This window comes from Corylus avellana, chromosome ca11 (assembly GCF_901000735.1).
Source record: "Corylus avellana chromosome ca11, CavTom2PMs-1.0".
NCBI classification, from domain to species: Eukaryota; Viridiplantae; Streptophyta; class Magnoliopsida; order Fagales; family Betulaceae; genus Corylus; species Corylus avellana.
In genome coordinates, this window is record NC_081551.1 from 15678378 (window position 1) to 15699444 (window position 21067).

The 21067-nt window shown below is 35.1% G+C and overlaps 1 protein-coding gene across 1 annotated transcript; it reads left to right on the forward strand.

The window, feature by feature from the left end:
- The first annotated feature begins 13579 nt into the window (after positions 1 to 13579).
- LOC132166046 (ammonium transporter 3 member 1-like) lies at positions 13580 to 18353 on the forward strand. The gene is made up of 3 exons (XM_059576795.1): positions 13580 to 14315; positions 15699 to 15984; positions 17317 to 18353. The coding sequence occupies exons 1-3, from the start codon at positions 13653 to 13655 to the stop codon at positions 17835 to 17837; spliced, it is 1470 nt and encodes a 489-aa protein (XP_059432778.1). The 5' UTR covers positions 13580 to 13652; the 3' UTR covers positions 17838 to 18353.
- Positions 18354 to 21067: the final 2714 nt, after the last annotated feature.

A 21067-nucleotide genomic window follows, 5' to 3' on the forward strand; every position in this document is an offset into this window, starting at 1 on the left:
GACATTTACTAAAAATCATCGCATTAACTTAAAACATTACACAAAAATTTATTACCACCACAAAGTAGATCTAGACTACATCAAAATCAGTCTAAATTATTGTTGGGATTATGTACATCATAATACTACATGTGATCACCCAATATACCAAGATTTTAATTTTCGAGGATGTCACTCCTAAGCGTATCAAAGTGGCCTCCATTTTGCATTTGAGTTCACGATCATCTCAAAATTTAGAATCAATATTATAAATAGTCATGAGTTTCACATCATTCTTTTGACAGAGTTATAAAAGAATGGCAACTCATGTGATCCGTTAAGTGCATTCTATATGCACCAACACATCATTATGAAGTCTCTACTTTACATGATCAAGATAAATCATCATGATTAATGTGTTATAATCTTGTCAAATAGAATGTCAAATTTCATTACCAACTACGGACAATAATTTATCAGTTGTAAAGTTTATGGTTTAAGATCTTATATGTGATAATCTAATTATTCACACCTTCAATCATATTCAATGCAATATATGGACCTTGCATATATAAATAATTATTATTAAGGGTTAAATACATTTTTGCCTCATGTGGTTTAACAACTTTATTTTTACCCATCTCAGTTTCATTTCGTATCATAGAAGGTACCTCACTTATTGATTAAAACGGAATTAATACTCCCGTCTAACTTCCATAAAAAAATTGGCGAAAGTCCATGTCAACCCAATGAAAAGTTGACACGTGACAATTTAAAAAAAAAAAAAAAATTCATTAGAAAATTTTAAAATACGAATAATTACAAAACTAAAAAATATTAAATAATTAAAATAAAAAAAATGAAAAATAAAAAAATAAAAAAGAAAGAAAGAAAGAAAAGGGTGGCCAACCACCATGGCCACTTTGGGGGTGGCCGGACCACACATATGCCCAAACATGGTTGCACCGGTTATACATAACCATTGAATCGTAGCCCACATATAAACAATAAATACATTTTGACCATAGGATCAAACCCATATAGTAACCACATGAACATTATACCGCACGTACCAGTGTACCATGTCATATGATGCAATTATTATTTATTCAGTTAAACATTTATTCATTTCCATAAAAAAGTATAGGCTGATAACATACACATACTTAGTCAGCTGACATATCGCAAGTTTTTATTTATAGCAGTTATAAGTATTTACTTACCTTATCCATTCATCCTCATATTTTGACATATCAGACTCACCTGCTACTGTGAAACATAGTCTAGCATTAGTCACAGTACCTCGATGACCTATTTTATGCGTGCAACGCTAAACTACCGTTAAAACCCTAATTATTTATTTATGGACACTACCAAATGTTTGGTCTCGATATCGATTGTTCGATCTATGATAGTCAAACGTTCGGTGAGCAGATTTCAAACGTTCGTGAGTACCAAAATGCATGCAAAACCCTAAAACTCCTACCTAACACATATCATACTCAAACCAAAGCTCTTAATATGTCAATAGAAACATGTTAAATCATATCTATATGACAAAATTTAGAAAACAAGAGTGTTTTCATCATTCCTTTGAAAATTATTTACTTTTAAGATGGGAAATTCTATCAAACTATTAAAGCATGTTTAAAGCTTTTATAAAGCATGTCAAATCGAGTGTGTAGAATATAAGCAACATGAAAACAAGTTGATATAACGCCCCCAAAATTAGCCATGCCTAACCTGGCAAGGTTACTGGCAATTACCCCAGTTAAGCCAACTTGTGGCTAAATAAGGAATCACACCTCTAAGCATTATCAGAGTTAATGTATAGGAAGGTGATATAAATCTAAGAAAAACTATCTAATCATAAAATGGACAAGCATATTCCTAAGATTAAGACATGGAGCAACTAGTAACAATAATACACAAACCTGTTGACCATAAGCAGGTTCTAAGCAAGGTCCGTAGTGGCAACCGGGCCATTCCTAGGTTCTAGTGCAAACATCTTAAAAGGGATAATAACCGCGTAAGTTTAACAACCTAGTAAGTAAACCGCACAATTAGGTAAGATATGAGTCCAGTTAAGCATAAATAAATGTGCAATTTAGTAAACATTCGAAAGAGCTATTGTCTCCGTTAATACACCATAAAATAGCACTTTGGTTTTCAAAAGTGTGGTGTACTACCGGTGGCAATCGCCTAAGTATTTTAATGCAGGAAGAATAATGCTTTATAGTTCATAACTCTCATGTATGGTTTACCCGAGATATTACCCATTCTCAGCAGGGTTGGCGTTGTTCAAAGAGACCTGTAATACAATGCAGGTGCCCCAGCCAACGTACGCTACCGTGCATAACACTAGCGGCACGACTTAGTCCAACCTTGGGTGGCCCACACCGCTAATGATGTCGGTCATGTAGTGACTGCCCGTTAAGGTCACTCCGGCCACTAAACAATCATTGGATCCAAGGCCTATATAACAACACACACATTTGACCATAAAATAAAGTCTATATAGCAAGCCCATGGCCATTATACAACACGTTTCGGTGTACTATGACATACGATGCATCTTATTAATCAGTTGATAAAGCAGTTATCAAGTTATTATGAAAAGTAGACATGCTTATATCATACTCGTAGTCAGTCAATTGACATATCCCATGTTTTTAAGGAAAGAGTTCGTAAGTGTTTACTTACCTTGTACGCTCGCTTGAATCCTTTGACATTGCTAAACTATGCTATAACGCAACACGACACATCGTTATGCGTAGTTCTAGAGGAGCCTTACGAGTAAAATACTAAGCCTTATCTAACAAAAGGATTGCTAGACTTTAAAATACACATGAGTGGGGCTTAAGGGCTGGTGCCTGGCTTTCTAACCGTACGTCCGAGCTCAAGGGCGTTCGTCTGGTCAGTAAGTTAGGTCATCCGTGTAAAGCTCCAAACTGTGTTTTAAGGCTTCTATAAAATCTATAGGCTACCATATCTCCTTCTAGGCTAAGGGATCAACACATTCAATGCAAGAAAACTTAACATCATGCAATAAAAGGAATCAAAGATGCTTTCAAAACTATTTTGATAACATCTCTTGTTTTGTAAGGAAAAGAGTAAAGAGCTTAACATAACATCTTTTGAAACTCACAACACTTCGGAAAGCAATAAAAACAGTAGTGAAAGCATATAATGAGAAAGGGTTACCTTGGAAATTGGCAAGAATGCACACAAATGCTTCCTTCCTTCCTTCTCATGTCACAAAACTCACAAAGATATTCCCTCAAGGGGTTTCAGAGGGCCTGGAGGCGAGAAATATGTTTGAAGGGCGATGGGAGGTTGGGTATTTATAAACCAGAAAAACTGAGGGCGCTACCAACTCTTCTGAAAAGTAGCGGACGTTCGGTACTATTGGGGCGTACGTCTGGTACTATTTACTCAATGGTCCAAAGGGTGTATCGTACGTATAGGTATTATCCAGTGGTTTTCCAAAAAGTAGTGTACGTCTGGTGGTCTCCAGGCGTACATCCTTGTACTTTTTGTAGGCGTACGTACAGTAGTCCCCTTGCATACATCCTCTACTAAAACAATAGCGTACGTCTGGTAACCCTAGCGTATGTTCGGATAGAAATGGTTAAGCTCGGGTTTGTGCTTCAAAACGCCTAAGAAGTTTTAGGTTATAAATATGGTCTTAGGTTCTTTATTATAAAACCGAGTCTTTCATAGATCATTTAACCCTTCCTTGTAGAAAATCTTTTAATAATAAATTTTTTTTTTTTTATCGGGGTATTACAGTTGAGGTTCAAGGCTTATCTTGGAGAGGATGGTCTTTATAGGAGCTCTCTCTCTCTCTCTCTCTCTCTCTCTCTCTATCTCTCTCAAGAATTGGAATGGTGGTGCATCATGGGAAATGAATGGTGTTTGAAGGTGGGTGGGTGGCTTTATTAAAGAGTGGGAGCGTGTGTGGATAAGATTGAAAGATATGACTAATAGGTTAAATTTGCTTTTCAAACAGTATTGAACATTCGGTTCTAGGGTTTTCATCGAACGTTCAGTGGTCCATGGTTGAACGTTCGATCAGAAGATAAATTATAATTGATATTTGGATTTTTATAGAAACTGATTAAAGCCATTTTAAAATAGCGAGTGTTTTATAGATAAATTCATTTATTTTTATTATAAATATTTGAGACATCACATTTACTTCCATGGTAAGGTTTGTGCGTTGTAGATGACATATAGTACAACCTAGTGCCCCGGGCAAGGTGCATAGCCAGCTACAACTAGTTGCTCAATTGGGTCTTACCCCAACTGATCCATACAACTAGTGATGTTGTAGAGTGTGACCACCATTTGTGGATGGCTGCAGTCATAGTAACCTTCAGATCCAAGATGGAAACTTAAACATAAAATTGGGTTGGAGGGTCCGTTTGTAGAGTCTAGTATGTACATGCTATTGATTTCATTCACAATACATTTCACATTATTTAACAAAGGTGGTCATGTTACACAAGAACATTATCATTTCATTTGCCCGTGTCACAAGTAATACATTATTACCTCTAATTCATTTAACACAAATTATGTATGGGTAGAGTCTAAAAAAAAAAAAAAAAAAAAAAACTATACTCCACCATATATACTCCATTAAGTTCAACAATCACTATGCAATTATAGGCATGCCAATTTATTCTCTAATATGATGGCATAAATTATAAATAATCATATGAAAGTTATGCCATATTCCTCCTATAGAATTACATAGACCTTAACATGCATTCCTAAAAAATTAACAGAGTCATATTTTAATATTTTGTTAAAAGATAATATTTTAAAATACAATGGGTTTAAACAAAAGAGTTCAATTATCTAAAATATGCCAACCAAACCCAACTCACCTTGCATGTACCTTTTTTTTTTTTTTTTTTTTGAGTGAAATGTGTTGGGCCTGGAATTGGTCAAACATGTGAGCTGTGATGACCCAAGAAGTTCAACACACAGACCTCAGAGCTAGTTCAACCCAAAAATACTTTATATATATATATATATATATATATATATATATCTCTGTGTGTGTGTGTGCGCGCGCGCGGATTAACCAAATCCTGGAGGACATGTTACGAGCTTGTGTATTGGACTTTAAGGGTAGTTGGATTCAGTACCTACATTGGGTTTGCCTACAACAACAACTACCAGACGACTATTGGGATGCCACCTTATTAAGCACTTTATGGACGCAAGTGTCAGTCACCCTTGTATTGATACAACATTGGTGAGCGACAAACGTTGGGGCCCGAATTGATATAAGATACTCGTGACAAAGTGCTTACCATCAGGCAAAGGATGAGTGCAACCTCGAGTCTGCAGAAGAGCTATGCCGATAATCGGAGATGGTCTTTGCAGTTTGAAGTGGGAGATTGTGTGTTCGTTAAGATATCACCAATAAGGGAAGTGATGCGATTTGGGAAAAGGGGAAGCTCAACCCTAGATTTATTGGACCTTTCGAGATCACTCATAAGGTGGGAAGGCATACAGAGTTCCCTTACCTCTAGACTTAGCTGGAACACATGATGTTTTTCATGTCTCGATGTTGAGAAAATACATTGCTAACCTAGACGTAGTAGTAGAGTACAAACCATTAGAGATCCAGGAGGGATTGATGTACACTGAGGAGCCGGTGAAGATCATTGATCGAAAGGAGCAAGTGCTACATACCAAAATGATTCTCATCGTTAAAGTATTGTGGCATAATCATGGTATCGAGGAAGCATCATATGAAGCAGAGCAGGACATGCAAAACTATTATCCGCATCTGTTTGAGACTTGATTGTTTATGACTACTTTTCTCAAAGATTATATTTGGACAGTATACCTATTCCTGTTTTAGGTAATGGAATAGTCGACTAAAAAAGAGTTTGCTTTTTTCTACAAGGTTATGCCATAGATACCCATTGATCTAGATTGCATGTGGAATTAATTATTTTGTGAGTTGATCAACTTGGGTGTCGAGATTGATGAGAATTGGTACAATGTGGGCAACATTGAGTATGATGCGCTAGACGACTTACGAGGCGACTTTCGGCAGTTGTTTGAGGATGGTGTAATGCCAGTTGGCAAACGGGAGGAGATAGTCTAGGAGCCCACTGAGCATGATACAGATGATACTACGAACGAAAGGTAAACATTTCACCCCTTTTAAGTGTTGTTATTTTGGTATTTTATCCTGAAATTTTGAGGACGAAAGTGTTATATGGAGGGGAGAATGGAGTGACCTAAATAATTAACCAAGGCTAAGTAAGATAGCTTGGTTAGAGGGTTAATTGGACTTTTGGGTTACTAGGGACCGCTAGAGGGTCATTTCGAGAATTTTGAACATTCTGACTGAACGCGCGTGTTGGGACAATGCAAGCGCTCGCTTGCAAATAGTACACGAACATTCGTGTGGGGACCCGCCGAATGTTCGTTGACTTTTGGTTGACCAATGGATATTACCCAAGCATACGACTACAACCCTAAAACCATTGGGTAAATAGTACGCGAACGCTTGGCACTGTAGTACTGAACGTTCGTTGCTTTTCATAACTACTCTTGCAAAGCTCACAGCTTTTTCTACCCTATAAATACCTCTCCCCACTCGATCCTTAAACATAATTTCCTTGGTGTTCTTGAGGAGAAGGAGAAGCTTGTCAAGGTTCTTGCTGTGTAGAAGTAACTATCATCTTTCTCTAGTGTTCTCATTAAGATGTTATGCTAGCAAGTGTTTTACAGTAACTTAGTGGTTAGAATTTAGAAGTATATGTCTTAATCTTGTTATAAGCATTTCTTTCCCGTTAGAGTTGTTCTTGTTGCATGGAGATGTTTGTTTTGGGTTAGGAAGTGTTAAAGAACCTTTTTTAGCCTTAGAACCAGTTTAGGAAGGCTTAGGAGAACATTGGACCAAATAAAGTTCTACCTGAACTCTCTGGTCGAACGTTCGGTCTCGAGCCTGAACACTCGCCCAAAAGCACTTCAGGGGAACACCATTTTGGCTAGTCGTTCAATAGCTCTATTTTCATGTTCTAGGTTCATTTTAGTTTGGACTTAGGACTAATATTAGGCTTTCCACATATTTGTAGAACCTAGACCTTTTGGAGAAATTTTCGGATCATTTATACGACCCAAGTGAGTACAAACTCATATGGTACTAGCCGTTACTTTTCTGCATTGCACGTCTATTTTTGTGTATCGAAACATGCATCTTTACAACTCTCATGAAATACATTTTTGTTGCATTATGAACTCTACATTTGTGAAAGTGTGCTACTTAACAAGAAAACGGACATGTTAGGGTTGTAAAAGCATGCATGTAAAATACGGATAAGACTAATTGCATCGTATGATATGACACACCGGTACGTGCGAGATAACGGCCATGGGCTTACTGTACATATTAACTCTATGGTCAAATGTGTGTGTGGATGTGATATATGAGTCTTAGATCCAATGGTTATTTTTGTGACCGGTGCATCATTAACGGGCAGGTCATTACAGGACGTACATCATTAGTAGCATAGGCCACCCGAGGTCACACTCAGTCGGGTTGCTAGTGTTATGGAGAGTATCATATAATGGTCGAGACATCGACATTGTATTACAGGTCCCTTGGGACAGCGCCAACCCTGCTAAGAATGGGTAATATTTCGGGTAGACCATACAATTGAACTATCATTGATTCACATGATTATAGCATGTACTATATCTATACTGCATTTATGAATAGTTGTCATACCAAAATGCTGCATACTCTATTAGTAGAGTTCATCACTAAATGACATAAGTACCATACTACTATGTGCATTTTTATTCACTAAGTCTTTAGACTTACCCTCTTTTATTTTTTCCCTTCTATTATGTATAATTGCGCGGTTTAGCTAGCATAGATAAGGATGGATACGGACAACCGATTGGTGGTGGCTAAGGACCTGATTCGAGTCATTTTTGAGGACATGGACCCGATTTGGCTCAAGTCCATTTGGGATGATGGAGGATTTATCCAAGCGGAGATGATAGATATTATTATCGTGTTAGCTTTACTTAAACTTAGGTGTTGATCTTGTTATCTTATTTCCAGACAATTACCTATGGTTTGTAATATATTTGATGAATAGGTCTTTGACCAGCACATTTGAGGATCTATTTATGCTATGATGTGTTATCATTACTCTGGTTATCATGATTGTGTTATTTAGTTATTGCTTTCTTATTCTTGTGGTTGAAAGTTTTCCATTGTATTCTCTCTCTTAGGAGAGGTTACGATTACTGAGTCTTATTCTATGAAGGACAAGGCTGGGAGGCGAACCATGGATTCAATTACTAGTTAATTGATTTTCACGGAGCGTTACAGTTAGGACACCTCTAAGACATAGTCGGGACATTTTTCGTAATTTAGAGTTTAATATGATTTAATGAAAATATATATATTGAAAAACCTAATATGACTCCAAATGACACCTATAATGGGGTTGAATAGGTGTATGCAAATAATATGCGGGATTAAAATATTAAACAATCACAATCAATCATTCACCAAAATATGTAAAGTAATAAATCAAAGAGACACAGATATTTTGGTTACGAAGAGGAAACCATTTAGAGAACTCTCTATAATGTAAAACCTCACCAGGGTAGCCAAACCCAAGAAATCACTAAATCAGTAGAATAATGAGAAATTACTCAATGTCGAAAACTTACACAACCTATGCACTTGACACTCCTGTGTACTAGACAAGCGACCCACTTGTCTGCTACCGTAGTAGTTCTCCTGGAACCTCTAGACTGTTCCTTTTACGTGATCTCCATTCACCGGAACTCTGGTTGATTTTAATTGCTTTATCAACGAGGATGATCAAACGATCCTTACTCTAAGAGAGAGAATTAACGCTCTATAACCAAAACTCCCTTAGCACAAATCTACCAAACTCTAGATGCAGAATTCATGGTTATACAAATATGTAGAGATCCATATATACAGAATAAAGACCCATAGTCTAATCTTACACAAAATCTATTTGGAAATAGACTTAAATTACATGGGGGATCTGGACGGGAAGTAAGCTCGTCTGGATAGAACTAGCTTAAAAAGGCTAAACCCTAATTCTCTAGCATGACGCGTCTGGATGGCTTGCAGAAGAGGCTCTTGGGTTTTCTTGTTCAGCCATCTCGTCCGGACGGTCTGTAGACGAAGCTATAGACGAAGTTGTAGACGAGGCTTAAGATTCAACCGTTTACTCATTTACTCACTGCACAATTAAATCGAACATGTTAACTACAAGTGTTTTGTTCACTCGAATCCAACCAAGACAAAAATAAAACTAACATATATATGTAAATTATGATTTTGCATACACACCAAACACCGTAAAATGTTTTTCAGGAAATCATTTTTTGGGAATATGTTTTTTGCTGAAAATATTTTCCGACAGAAAACATTTTAGATTGAAACAAATGGAGCCTAAACGGTTGAATATGGAAGGCTTGTCCAACGAAAATTTTTGTATCCGACTAAAACATTTACTATTTTTTTTTAATCCTAAACAACTAAACATGTAGTTTACTTATCCCAAAAAAAAAAAAAAATGTTAAATGTGACGTCCCACATTGCCTGGGTGTAGAAAAGATAATGTGCTTCTCTTTAAATGGTATGAGGCTTTTTGGGGTAAACCCAATGATAAAACCGTGCGGGTTTGGCCCAAAATGAACAATTTCATATCATTTAGGGTGTGGTGTTATATATGGTATGAGAGTCATAACCTAGCTTGGGATGGGGGGAGAGTGCACAAGCCCATGAGGGTCGCTAGTGAGGACGCTGGGTCCCAAGAGGTGGTGATTGTGACGTCTCACACTGTTTGGGTATAGAAAATATGATGTGTTTATATGGAATATTCTTTCTCTAAATGGTATGAAGGCTTTTGGAGTAAATCCAATAATAAAACTGTGCAATCTTGGCTTAAAGCGGACAATATCATATCCTTTAAGGCAGTGTGTTATATTAAATCACTGCTTGTTTTAAAGGCATAAGTGGTTAAGCTAATAGAAATAGGTAAATTTAATAATTTAATAAATATTTTAATACTCCTTATGTGTGAGTATAAACTTCCTTTTAATAAATAATTATTTATCCTAAAAGCTTTTTTTTTTTTGTTAACGTCATTCATTCAAAAGCATAAAAAGATTATGTTAGAACAGTTTTCGGCATGGTGTGAACCGTACGTTCTTCATGTTCTTCTAGTATCATTGATCTTCAATTTTTTTTCTTCGTGCTCCTAGAATCACTGCAAGACAATAAATCGTTAAGCGAACTCGCTGGCGGGGTGTCGGAGGGTCTTACTTCGATGCCTAAGTCAATTTTTGCGAGAAGAATATGCTCAATGCACAAGATTTCAGTATAAGGCTTATACTTTGGGTAATGACATATTTATAGGCTAAGAGGTGGAGTTAGACCTGGATTAGGTCTTCTACCTCAACTTGACTTAAGTTGTGGCCCATTATTCTTATGGTGGGCTGTTATTGATCTTGAGGACCATGATGTATATGTGGTGGGCCAATAGAGTGGGATTATTCTCAACAGATTACAACTTTCAGCATGTACAATGTTAGGGTATTTTTCCATCCAAATTTCCTACGTTGATTTTTGGAGCGCTCCCTTTGCCAACAAGTGTGCCGTCATAGTTGCTTCCCTTTTTGTATGCATTACAACCCAAGGCTGGAAATTGTGCAAAACAATCTTTGCATCCTCAATCAAAGTCCAGTATCTTTGCCATAATTGGTCTTCCGTTTGAAAAACATGAACTATCTCCAGAGCATCACCTTCCAAAATAAAATTTCGTAGGCCCAAATCTTAGCCAAAAAATACTGCCTTCCAAGCCTCCGCATTGTTGGATCGAACTCCCTTTTAATAAGCCATGTGAGGCCCATCACGTAAAATATTTAATTAAAATGTGAGATGAGTGATGGAGATATGATTCAAACTTTTGACCTTTACTCTGATATTAAGTTAAATGATCACTTATCCTAAATATGAATAAATAAATTTAATCGTATATACTTTAATAATAATAATAATAAAAAAACTAACGTCAGGGGATTTATTTTATTTGATAAAGATGTTGACCAAATGAAAGTGATTCCTATATATATTTGATAAAGATGTGAGATGAGTGATGGAGATATGATTCAAACTCTGGACCTTTACTTTGATATTAAGTTAAATGATTACTTATCCTAAATATGAATAAATAAATTTAATCTTATATACTTTAATAAATAAAATAATAATAATAATAAAAAAAACTAACGTCAGGTGATTTATTTTATTTGATAAAGATGTTGACCGAATGAAAGTGATTCCTATATATATATATTTGTTCAGTATATACCGAACATGTCAATGGCATAAGGCACTAATAAAAGACAAGAACATTAATGTCGGTGTTTGCCTATGATGCTGTGGATTCTAATGACCTGTACAAAAGAATTTTCTCGAAACCCATATAGTTGAGTATCTGTCCAAATCGTGTGACTTATGACAAAATCTTTTTATAAACAAAATTGTAGGATTAATAATTTTTTTACTACATAAGTTTACACATTTTTTTTTTCCTGAGTTTTAAAACTGTGTAAATCTAGTATCCAACCTATTGGAAATGGCAGAATTAGTATCTTTGTTAGTTCAATCAACAAAATTAGCACGTGTCACTTCCATAATACGCCACGTGGCGTAAAAAATTAAAAATAATTAAAAAAAAAGAAAACAATTTGGGGGTGGCTCGGCCACCCCCTTTGCTCCAAGGGGGGCCGAATTCACCCCTAGTGGGTACTTGGGGTGGCTCGGCCACCCCATGGAGCCAAGGGAGTGGCCAAAACCACCCCCAAACCACCATTGAGGGTGGTTTCGGCCACCCCAGTACCCACTGGGGGTGGTTTCGCCCCCCCTTGGGCACCAAGGAGCCACCCCCAGTACCCACTGGGGGTGGTACTGATTCTGTCTTTTTCCATAGGTTAGGTACTAGATTTGCACGGTTTTAAAACTCATGAAGAAAAAAATAAAAAAATGCAAACTCAGGTACCAAAAAAGTTATTAACCCAAAAATGTATTATAATCCAAAAAATTTTCTTTCTTAGAATGGAAATTAATATTGTAATGAAGGTTTAAAAGGCCGTTTTTCTATAATAAAGTATAAGAGGGTGTTTGAAATTGTGTTTGAGAAATAGAGTTTTTAAGTCAAAAACTATTTTTTGGCAAAAACTTCATTTTTAAGCTTTTAACAAAAGATTGTTTTGGCCATTTTTTAAGCTGTTAATTTGGGTCCTTAAAGCGCTTTCAATTTTTTTGTTTTACCAAACAAGTACTTTTTTCTTCAAACAGACTTTTTTAGTATTAAACACACTTTTAGGCATCTCAAACGTACACCCAAACAGACCCTAAATAATACTAGAAACTCCTTGATGTATGATATGGTTGGAAGAAATTCCTGAATGTATAGTGAATCTGTGATGTTATTTTGATATGCTAGTTGATTTATCTAGAAGATAACGAGCTTTCTCTTAAAAAAAAAAAAAAAAAAAAGAGCTAGAAACTACATTTTTATTTTACAATTATCTTATACTTATCTCACAATGTTGATGTAATAGTCACAATCAACCCTGAAATAAGTCGTCATTAAAAGAAAAAAAATTCAAAATTTGGTTGGGACGGTCACATCAATATTGTGGAATAAAATTGGAGTATTTAGTATTTCTCATCCACATAAAAATTTAACAATCAATTGATATATATATTCCTTTTGATATATTCATTAGATTTTTCTATTTTTTTTTTTTTTTTTAAAAAAGGACTGATGGCTAATGGTTGGTTGGTATTGACATATCAACAGTGTAAAATAGTTGTGAGATAAAAATTGTAGTTTTTAGCATTATTCATTACTTAAGGATAATCAATTGTTTTCGTGTGCATGTGTGTTTTTTGACATATTTTTATTAACTATTTTACGAATTATAAAATTGTGAAATCAAATTGTAAACGACTTTATTGTCAATGAAAGTTATACACTATCCCCAAACAATTTTCTTGTGGTAATCCTTGTACTATTAACAGTCTCTTATTACTTGACTCTAGAAACCAAAAAAAAAAATAAAAATTGTTGATTTTGTGTCTCTTCAAAATTAATGTGCCTTTAATTTGTGATAAATTACTATTAAATTTTGATTCAATTATAATTATAAAAGTCACATATTAATTTTAGAAAAATACAAAAAAAAAAAAAAAAAACACCATGGAAATATCTATGGATCACTCAAGCTAAATAGCACGCTCTACGTGTGGACAACACGCTAAATTCACGGCTCCACGCTGATCACGTATTTAGTCAGTGATTCCTAAGAGAGAATATCTATGGATCACTCAAGCTGGCTAATACGACAAGATACACATCACCGTTTTGGTCCTTTCTGACCTTGTAAAATTGTGATGCATCATGCATGATGAGCATTCGGGAGGAAGTCTATACCATTGAAAATGATAAGCCGCAAATGCACAGAATCATTCCACAGAAAGTCATCGCCCTTTCTTAGTCTTCTTATAAACCCCATTAATCACCTGCCAGTTACGCAACGTTGGAACAAACAAACAACAGTTCGCCATGGCTGCTGCTCCACCAAACCCGCTGCCGGTGGCGTACCAAGCCGGCACGTCTCTGGCGGTGCCGCCGTGGCTGAACAAAGGCGACAACGCGTGGCAAATGATATCCGCCACGCTCGTCGGCCTGCAAAGCGTGCCGGGGCTTGTCATCCTCTACGGTAGCATTGTCAAGAAGAAGTGGGCGGTGAATTCGGCTTTCATGGCTCTATACGCTTTTGCCGCCGTCGTCATCTGCTGGGTAACATGGGCGTACAAGATGTCGTTCGGCCACAAGCTCCTCCCCTTCTGGGGAAAAGCCGGGCCCGCGCTTGGGCAGAAGTTCCTCCTCAAATGGGCTACGCTGCCTGAAACGACGCAGTTTTATGGTAGCGGCGAAGTGGAGACCCCCATGGCTACGCCGTACTACCCCATGGCGACGATGGTGTGGTTTCAGTGCGTGTTTGCGGCGATTACGCTGATAATTTTGGCCGGGTCGCTTCTGGCGCGGATGAACATCAAGGCGTGGATGATGTTTGTGCCACTGTGGCTTACTTTCTCTTACACTGTCGGAGCCTTCAGCTTGTGGGGTGGCGGATTCTTGTTCCATTGGGGCGTCATGGACTATTCCGGTGGTTATGTCATTCATCTTTCTTCCGGGATCGCTGGATTCACAGCAGCTTATTGGGTCAGTATCAAAAATACTATTTAATAAACTATTATACGAATTTACATGTTAGACCAATTCATGTCCGCAGAAGTTGTGGAAATTAAATTGATTTTTAAGAACACTATTAGCAGTTTAACTAAAATTATTATTATTTTTTTGTTATTTTGGTGAAACAATACCGCGAAAATGCTTAAAAAATAAAAGCCAATTTGTTGAAAAAAAAAAAAAAACAAATTGAATAAAAAATGGGTTCTCTCCTTTTTTTTTTTTTTTTTTTAAATTTATTTTTTATTTTTTAGAGCATTTTCAATGAGCTCTCTAAAATTTCTCCAAATTTTAGCTAAAAATCTACTTTTTCTAGTTAACTAACCGTTATACAAAAGTACCAAATAATAAACTCTCTAAATTTTACTCTATTCTATTTAAATATAATTTTTATTCGGATAAAGTTTCTTCCAAACTAGGTTGAAGGAATTTTCTTCAACCTAGTCTATAAAAGTGACATGTGTCCACTTGAACATATGATGCGCATATATTTTTTTAATAGCATGGACAAAGTTGAAATAATTTTTATTAAAAACTCATGTGCATCTCACATGTTATTAAAAAAAAAAACACGTCCTCAAGAGGTAGCTCAATCGGCTGGGACTACGCCTAATGAAGCGGAGGTCATTAGTTCGAATCCCCTTCCCCCTTCTCTTGTGCGGACATGTCAAAAAAAAAAAAAGAAATACATGTCACTTTTATAGACTCTATCTTCATTCATTTTTTATTTTCAAAAGCACCCTCACAAAGTTACAAACCCGTAAAGGTGGGGGGAGATAAAAAGTGTGAGGAGAAATAGAAAAATATAAAAAATAGAATAGAGAAATGATTTTGTTCGATCTCTAAATGTGGGGATATATTTGACGAGCACTAAAATGGAGAAGGGAATAGCTAGAGAGTTAAAATTGATTTTAAAAAGTTTATTGAGGATGCTCTTAATAGTTAGAAAAAGAATAAACAAAATTTTGAAAAATAATATTTAAATAAAATAATGAAAGTGAATTGTTAAAATAATAAGATTAATGCTAAAAATGCTTTTTTTTTTTTTTAAAAAAAAGTATTTATAATTATTTTGGTGAGACTACTATTAACTCTGTATGGTACAATAATTCCGATTGCTTTGGGTTTAAATTTAAACCTTATTGGATGATTTATTACATAACTCTTGTCACTTGAGCTCACGTTCCATTAATTTGTGAGTAGACCATCACATTTTTGACTTGTAACAAGAAGATAAGGACGGCTGGACCTTCAAAAATTTAAAATACTCTAAAAGATAAATTTTTTATCTTCATTTTATTATTATTTTTTTTTTATAATGTTGTCTTCCAAAATTAAAATTTTAATTATACGCAGGTTGGACCAAGATCGAGAAAAGACAGAGAGAGATTTCCACCAAACAACGTTATACTGACGCTGGCAGGAGCGGGGTTGTTGTGGATGGGATGGGCTGGGTTCAACGGTGGAGATCCTTACGCTGCCAACATTGACTCATCTATGGCCGTCCTTAACACCAACATATGCGCAGCAACCAGCCTTCTAGTGTGGACAGGGCTCGACGTCATCTTCTTCAAGAAACCCTCAGTTATTGGCGCCGTTCAGGGCATGATCACCGGCCTCGTTTGCATCACACCTGGTGCAGGTGATATACACTAGAGATTCTTCTTTTTATAAACAAATTCATGATATTATATTATTTAGGGTCAATCCACTTGGTATTCACGGAAATAAAGAATCTTTTCCCGCGCCATTTCACATGAAAACTCCCCACGAAGTCGATATTTCATTATCTCTTTCCAGTTGGAATCCTTGCGTTTGGTCACTTTCCCTAAATCACTATTTTCATAGCATTCACAGAAAATGCATGATCTTCTCGAGTATATATATATATATATATATATATATATATATAATTTTTGTTTTTAGTTTTTTTTTTTTTTTAATGATGAAAAATCCTTATAAAGCAGGATCACTTTAGGTCTTCGTGTTTGTATTCATTCCTATAGGGCAAACTCCAGACCAATGAAAAGCGCCCTCTCGTGCTTGTGTGTGTATTGATTCTTATAGGGCAAACTTCAAACCCATACAAAACACACCCCCCCAACACACGCATATATATATATATATATATATATATATATATATATAGCTTAATTTTAGTTGATCGTAGATCACGTGTTGCAAGCTGAGGGAACATATTGGCATGTGGCATCGATTAAAATAGTCGTCATATATAGTTATCATTTCATGAGTAAGTGACCATGTGGTGCTAAATCATTGGGAAAGAAAGTCAACCAAAACTTAGGATGATTTTATTATACCCTTAATTTGCACGTGTCTATTTTGGTAGCCACGGCTGTCCCAGCTGATTTATCAGTTGGCCAATAGGTCTCCAACTCCCCATCATTCTAGATGGGAGCTACACTTGTCCCCTCCATTTGTAATGTCATTAATTTTTTAATCTTTTAATTTAATTTGTTAATATACCCTGTCAACATATCATTAGGGTTGTAATATTCCTCTTCCGCTCCCAAAATGACAAAAATGTTTTATATAAAGTAATAGAATCATTTTTTTAATGATTTTTCGGTCTTTTTATTATTTTTTTATTTTTTATTTTTATTACAAGAATTGTTTAATGTGTAGACTATTTTTGATTTTTGGAGTTGCGAATGGGATGTAACAAGCTCAATAGTAGATCGATAGAGTACATTAATTAACTAAATTAAAATATTAGAAAGATTTTGCAAATTAAGTGGTAAATTGAAATGGGTAAATGTAGTTTTCTTTTTGTAGACGCTCAAATTAACTTTATTTACTTATGATTAGCCAACTATCAATTATATGTGAGAAATGTTTTCTTACATGGCATGCTCAATTATTTAGTGATTTTTTTTTTCCTATAAATGAAACATGCTAACTGAATTAATAGAGATGTATGCTAGATAAACACCATATATTATCGTCAATGTAGGTCTTGTTCAGGGATGGGCAGCTATCATCATGGGAATTTTGTCGGGCAGTGTTCCATGGTTCACCATGATGATCGTACACAAGAAGACGAAACTGTTCCAAAAGATTGACGACACCCTCGGCGTCTTTCACACCCACGCCGTGGCCGGCTTGCTGGGCGGAATCCTTACAGGCCTCTTTGCAGAGCCCGAACTCTGCAAGCTATTTTTGCCCATCACAAGCTCCAGAGGAGGAGTGTACGGAGGATCAGGCGGAAAGCAAATCCTCAAACAGATCGTGGGCGGCTTATTCATCATTGGATGGAACCTTGTGGTGACCAGTGTTATTTGCGTTGTGATAAATTTGGTGATTCCTTTACGCATGCCGGACGAGGAATTGTTGATTGGAGATGATGCCGTTCACGGCGAGGAGGCATACGGGCTGTGGGGTGATGGCGAGAAGTACGATCCCACCAAGCATGACATTTATTCTGACGATACATTGCACCCCAGGCCATCGAGCGGGGCTACTCAGGTGGTCTAGAGAGGAGGATGGTGGATATCTTCTTCATATTCATTAAACACTCGCCGCTTTTCACCTGCCGGCTGGCCACAACCCAAAAGAAGTCAAGGGCGAAAGCAAAATGGCAAGCAGTCTGGAGATTAAAGGGGAAGGTGATGATCACTTGTTTCTTGTCACTAGAGACGGAGGGAGGGGGGACCGACTAGGGCGATGGTTCCCCCACTTCCTAAAAAAGATATTTTAACAAGTAAAAAAAAAAAAAAAAATTTATACTGATCCCCCCCAAAAATAAATTGGTAGGTCTCGGTCCTCCTAACTCTCCTCCACCGGTTGGTTCTTACTTCTTAAGTTAATCTTGGGGTTTTCTTTTGGTTAATTTGTTCTATTGTTTGGCTTGTAAATTTGGTTAAGAATATGAAAAGTTGATTTTTTCTTTTTTTCCTTCATAGATTCGCTATCGGCTTGGAAACTTGGAAATTCCTGTTGCTACTTGAAAATTTCTGTGTTTTTTGTTGTTGTTATTTTATTTATGTAAGTATGTAAATCTTGGATCTTTTTTCTGTGAGGATTTCTGGTTCTTGATTTGGTATGGCTGTATGAGAATTTTTGATGGGTTTTTATAACTAATGCCATTGAGAAATCTCTAGCTTCTCTTTGAGTGTTTGTTCTACCTATTGAATTTCAAGTTTAAAAGCATAATGATTTAGGAAATTTTTTATTAGGTCCGAATTTGGGAGAATTTTAGTAAGAAGCTAAATTCCTAAAATTAACTAGGGACTTTTGTGTGTAGTGGATTTCTATGCATGATTTAAGATCTAGATTGTTAGATTAATGGGTTTAAAACTTTAATTTTACTATTGTTTATAGTATGGACATAAACCATAATTTGTATAGTATGAATTAAATTAGGGCTTTTGGTATGTGAACACTAGGATTGCTAATTGGATGTGTTAGTTACATTTAAAGTGTTAATTAACCCTAGACTTTCATGAATTCAATTGAAATTGATGCCCATGAGGTTTAGGTTCTAATATGTCATATTATAATCATATTGATTATTATATGTGAATATGAGTATTATAAATTTGGGGTAAGTTGCTAGATCAATGGAGTAGGAAGAGAATAATAATATAGGGTAAAAGTGTAATGTTTAACTTAGAGTCTATGTGATGATTATGTTATTCATGTGAGTTTGTTCATTATTAACCTACACATATTTTTTCTTTATTTTCTAAAGACTCAAAATGATCATGTAAATTTATTTGTAGATGATGAGAAAGTCAAATACAATACTTGACTATTTCAAAAGAAAAAATGCACAAAGTTCATTGGAGTTTGATCCTGGATTATGTGTCACTTATATGAGAATATCATGTTAATCAACGAGGTGCAAAATAACTCAACACAGGCCTCATTTTTTGAGGTTAGTACTATAAGCTCAATTCCTAATTTAAGTGGTCTTGTAATTTGGATATTATAGTTATTAAATACTGAGGATATTGTTTATTAGAACTTAAACATTTAATTGGAGAGTATGACACAATTTTAAGCTCAATTCCCCATTGTATTTAAGTACCAGTGATTAGAAAAAGAAGAAAAAAAGAAAAGAAAAAAGTACTAGTTCATTACACGCCCCCCAAAAAAAAAAAAAAAAAAATCCTGATAACCAAAAGGAAAAAAAAAAAAAAAAATTGCTTTGGTCCCCTCCCATCAAACTTCCTGGCTCCATCCCCTGCTTGTCACGTTGTCACAGAACTTGTCTGCATGTGAATGTTGCTTTCTTGTTTTGAATGCAGTGACGCATTTGCAATATTTCTAGTTCTGAATCAATAATTGATTTTTGGCCAAAAGAAAAGTAAAAAAAAAAAAAAAAAAAAATTCAATCATTGATGTGAAGATCTTGTGTCAGTGTGTGAACCCTCAACTGTTGCAAATGTAATTTTCTTTTTGCTAGCCTGTTTGTGTTTCTCCGCATGGTGAGGGTTGTTATTACTAGGAAAAAACTTGGGAAAAGACCTTAAATTATTGTGCGATTTGAAAAACTCTTTTAAATTTTAAAAATTTTTAATTTTATTTCTTGAATTTTCAATTTAATGTAATTTATCCATTTGTTAATTTTTGCAGTTAAAATCCCTAAAAAGACAAAATTACACTTCAATTTCTCCTTTTTTTTTTTTTTTTTTTTTAAATGAAAATTGAAAAAAATGAAAAAAAAAAAAGAAGAAGGGTCACAAGATGGCCCAATCGTAGGTTACCTTGTGATTTTTTTTTTTTAATAATTTTTTTAAAAATTTTTAATTTAAAATTAAGGATAAATTTGAAATTTTATAAAAAAGTCAGAGGTATAATTGTTATTGTATCACTTTTAACGTTTTAAAATTAACGGAGGGTTTAAATTAATTGCAATTGAAAGTTGATGAGTCACTACAAAAATGGGGCTAGTTTTTGACGCGTCGTTTTTGACGTTTATCGACCGTTAAAAGGGTAGGTGTCAAAAAACTGGGGTTTTTGACGTGTCTACAGTAACACGTCAAAAATTTTTTGACGTGTCGAAAATGGCACGTCAAAAAACCATTTTTGACGTGTGAAAATGCCACGTCAAAAATGTTTTGACGTGCCATTTTGACACGTCAAAAACATTTTTGTGGTTTTTGACGTGTCAGATAGTTTGACACGTCAAAAATGTTTTTTTTTTTTTTAATAATTCCAATATTCCTGATATTTCATCCAATATTCCTGATATTTCAATTCCAATTACAATAATTTCAATATTCAAATATTTGTAATCCATAATCTACATCCATAATCCATAATCTACATCCATAATCTACCTATATAATCCATATTCTACATACATATCCAATATCTAATATATATATATATATCCAACATCCAATATATATCCAACATCAATAATCGACCTATATAATCCATATTCCACATATATATCCAATATCCAACATCCAACATCCAATATATATCCAATATCCAACATCCAACATCCAATATATATCCAAAATAATATGTGTAGTTATCATATTAATATTACTAGACTGATCAATTTAAGCATGCATCATATATATATATATACCAATTAATTTATACTAATATGATAAACTATATATAATTTTCCTATCCAATCAAAATTAATTTTCTATGCCAATTAACATTAAGTGTTGTTTATTACATATTTTTTTATATCATAATTAAAATTATTTTTGATATATATATATATATATATATATATATAT

Coding starts and splice junctions, on each gene's coding strand:
- LOC132166046 (XM_059576795.1), top strand. CDS start 13,653: ATGGCTGCTGCTCCACCAAACCCGCTGCCGGTGGCGTACCAAGCCGGC. Junction 14,316..15,698: donor GATTCACAGCAGCTTATTGG/GTCAGTATCAAA, acceptor AATTATACGCAG/GTTGGACCAAGATCGAGAAA. Junction 15,985..17,316: donor TTGCATCACACCTGGTGCAG/GTGATATACACT, acceptor TCGTCAATGTAG/GTCTTGTTCAGGGATGGGCA.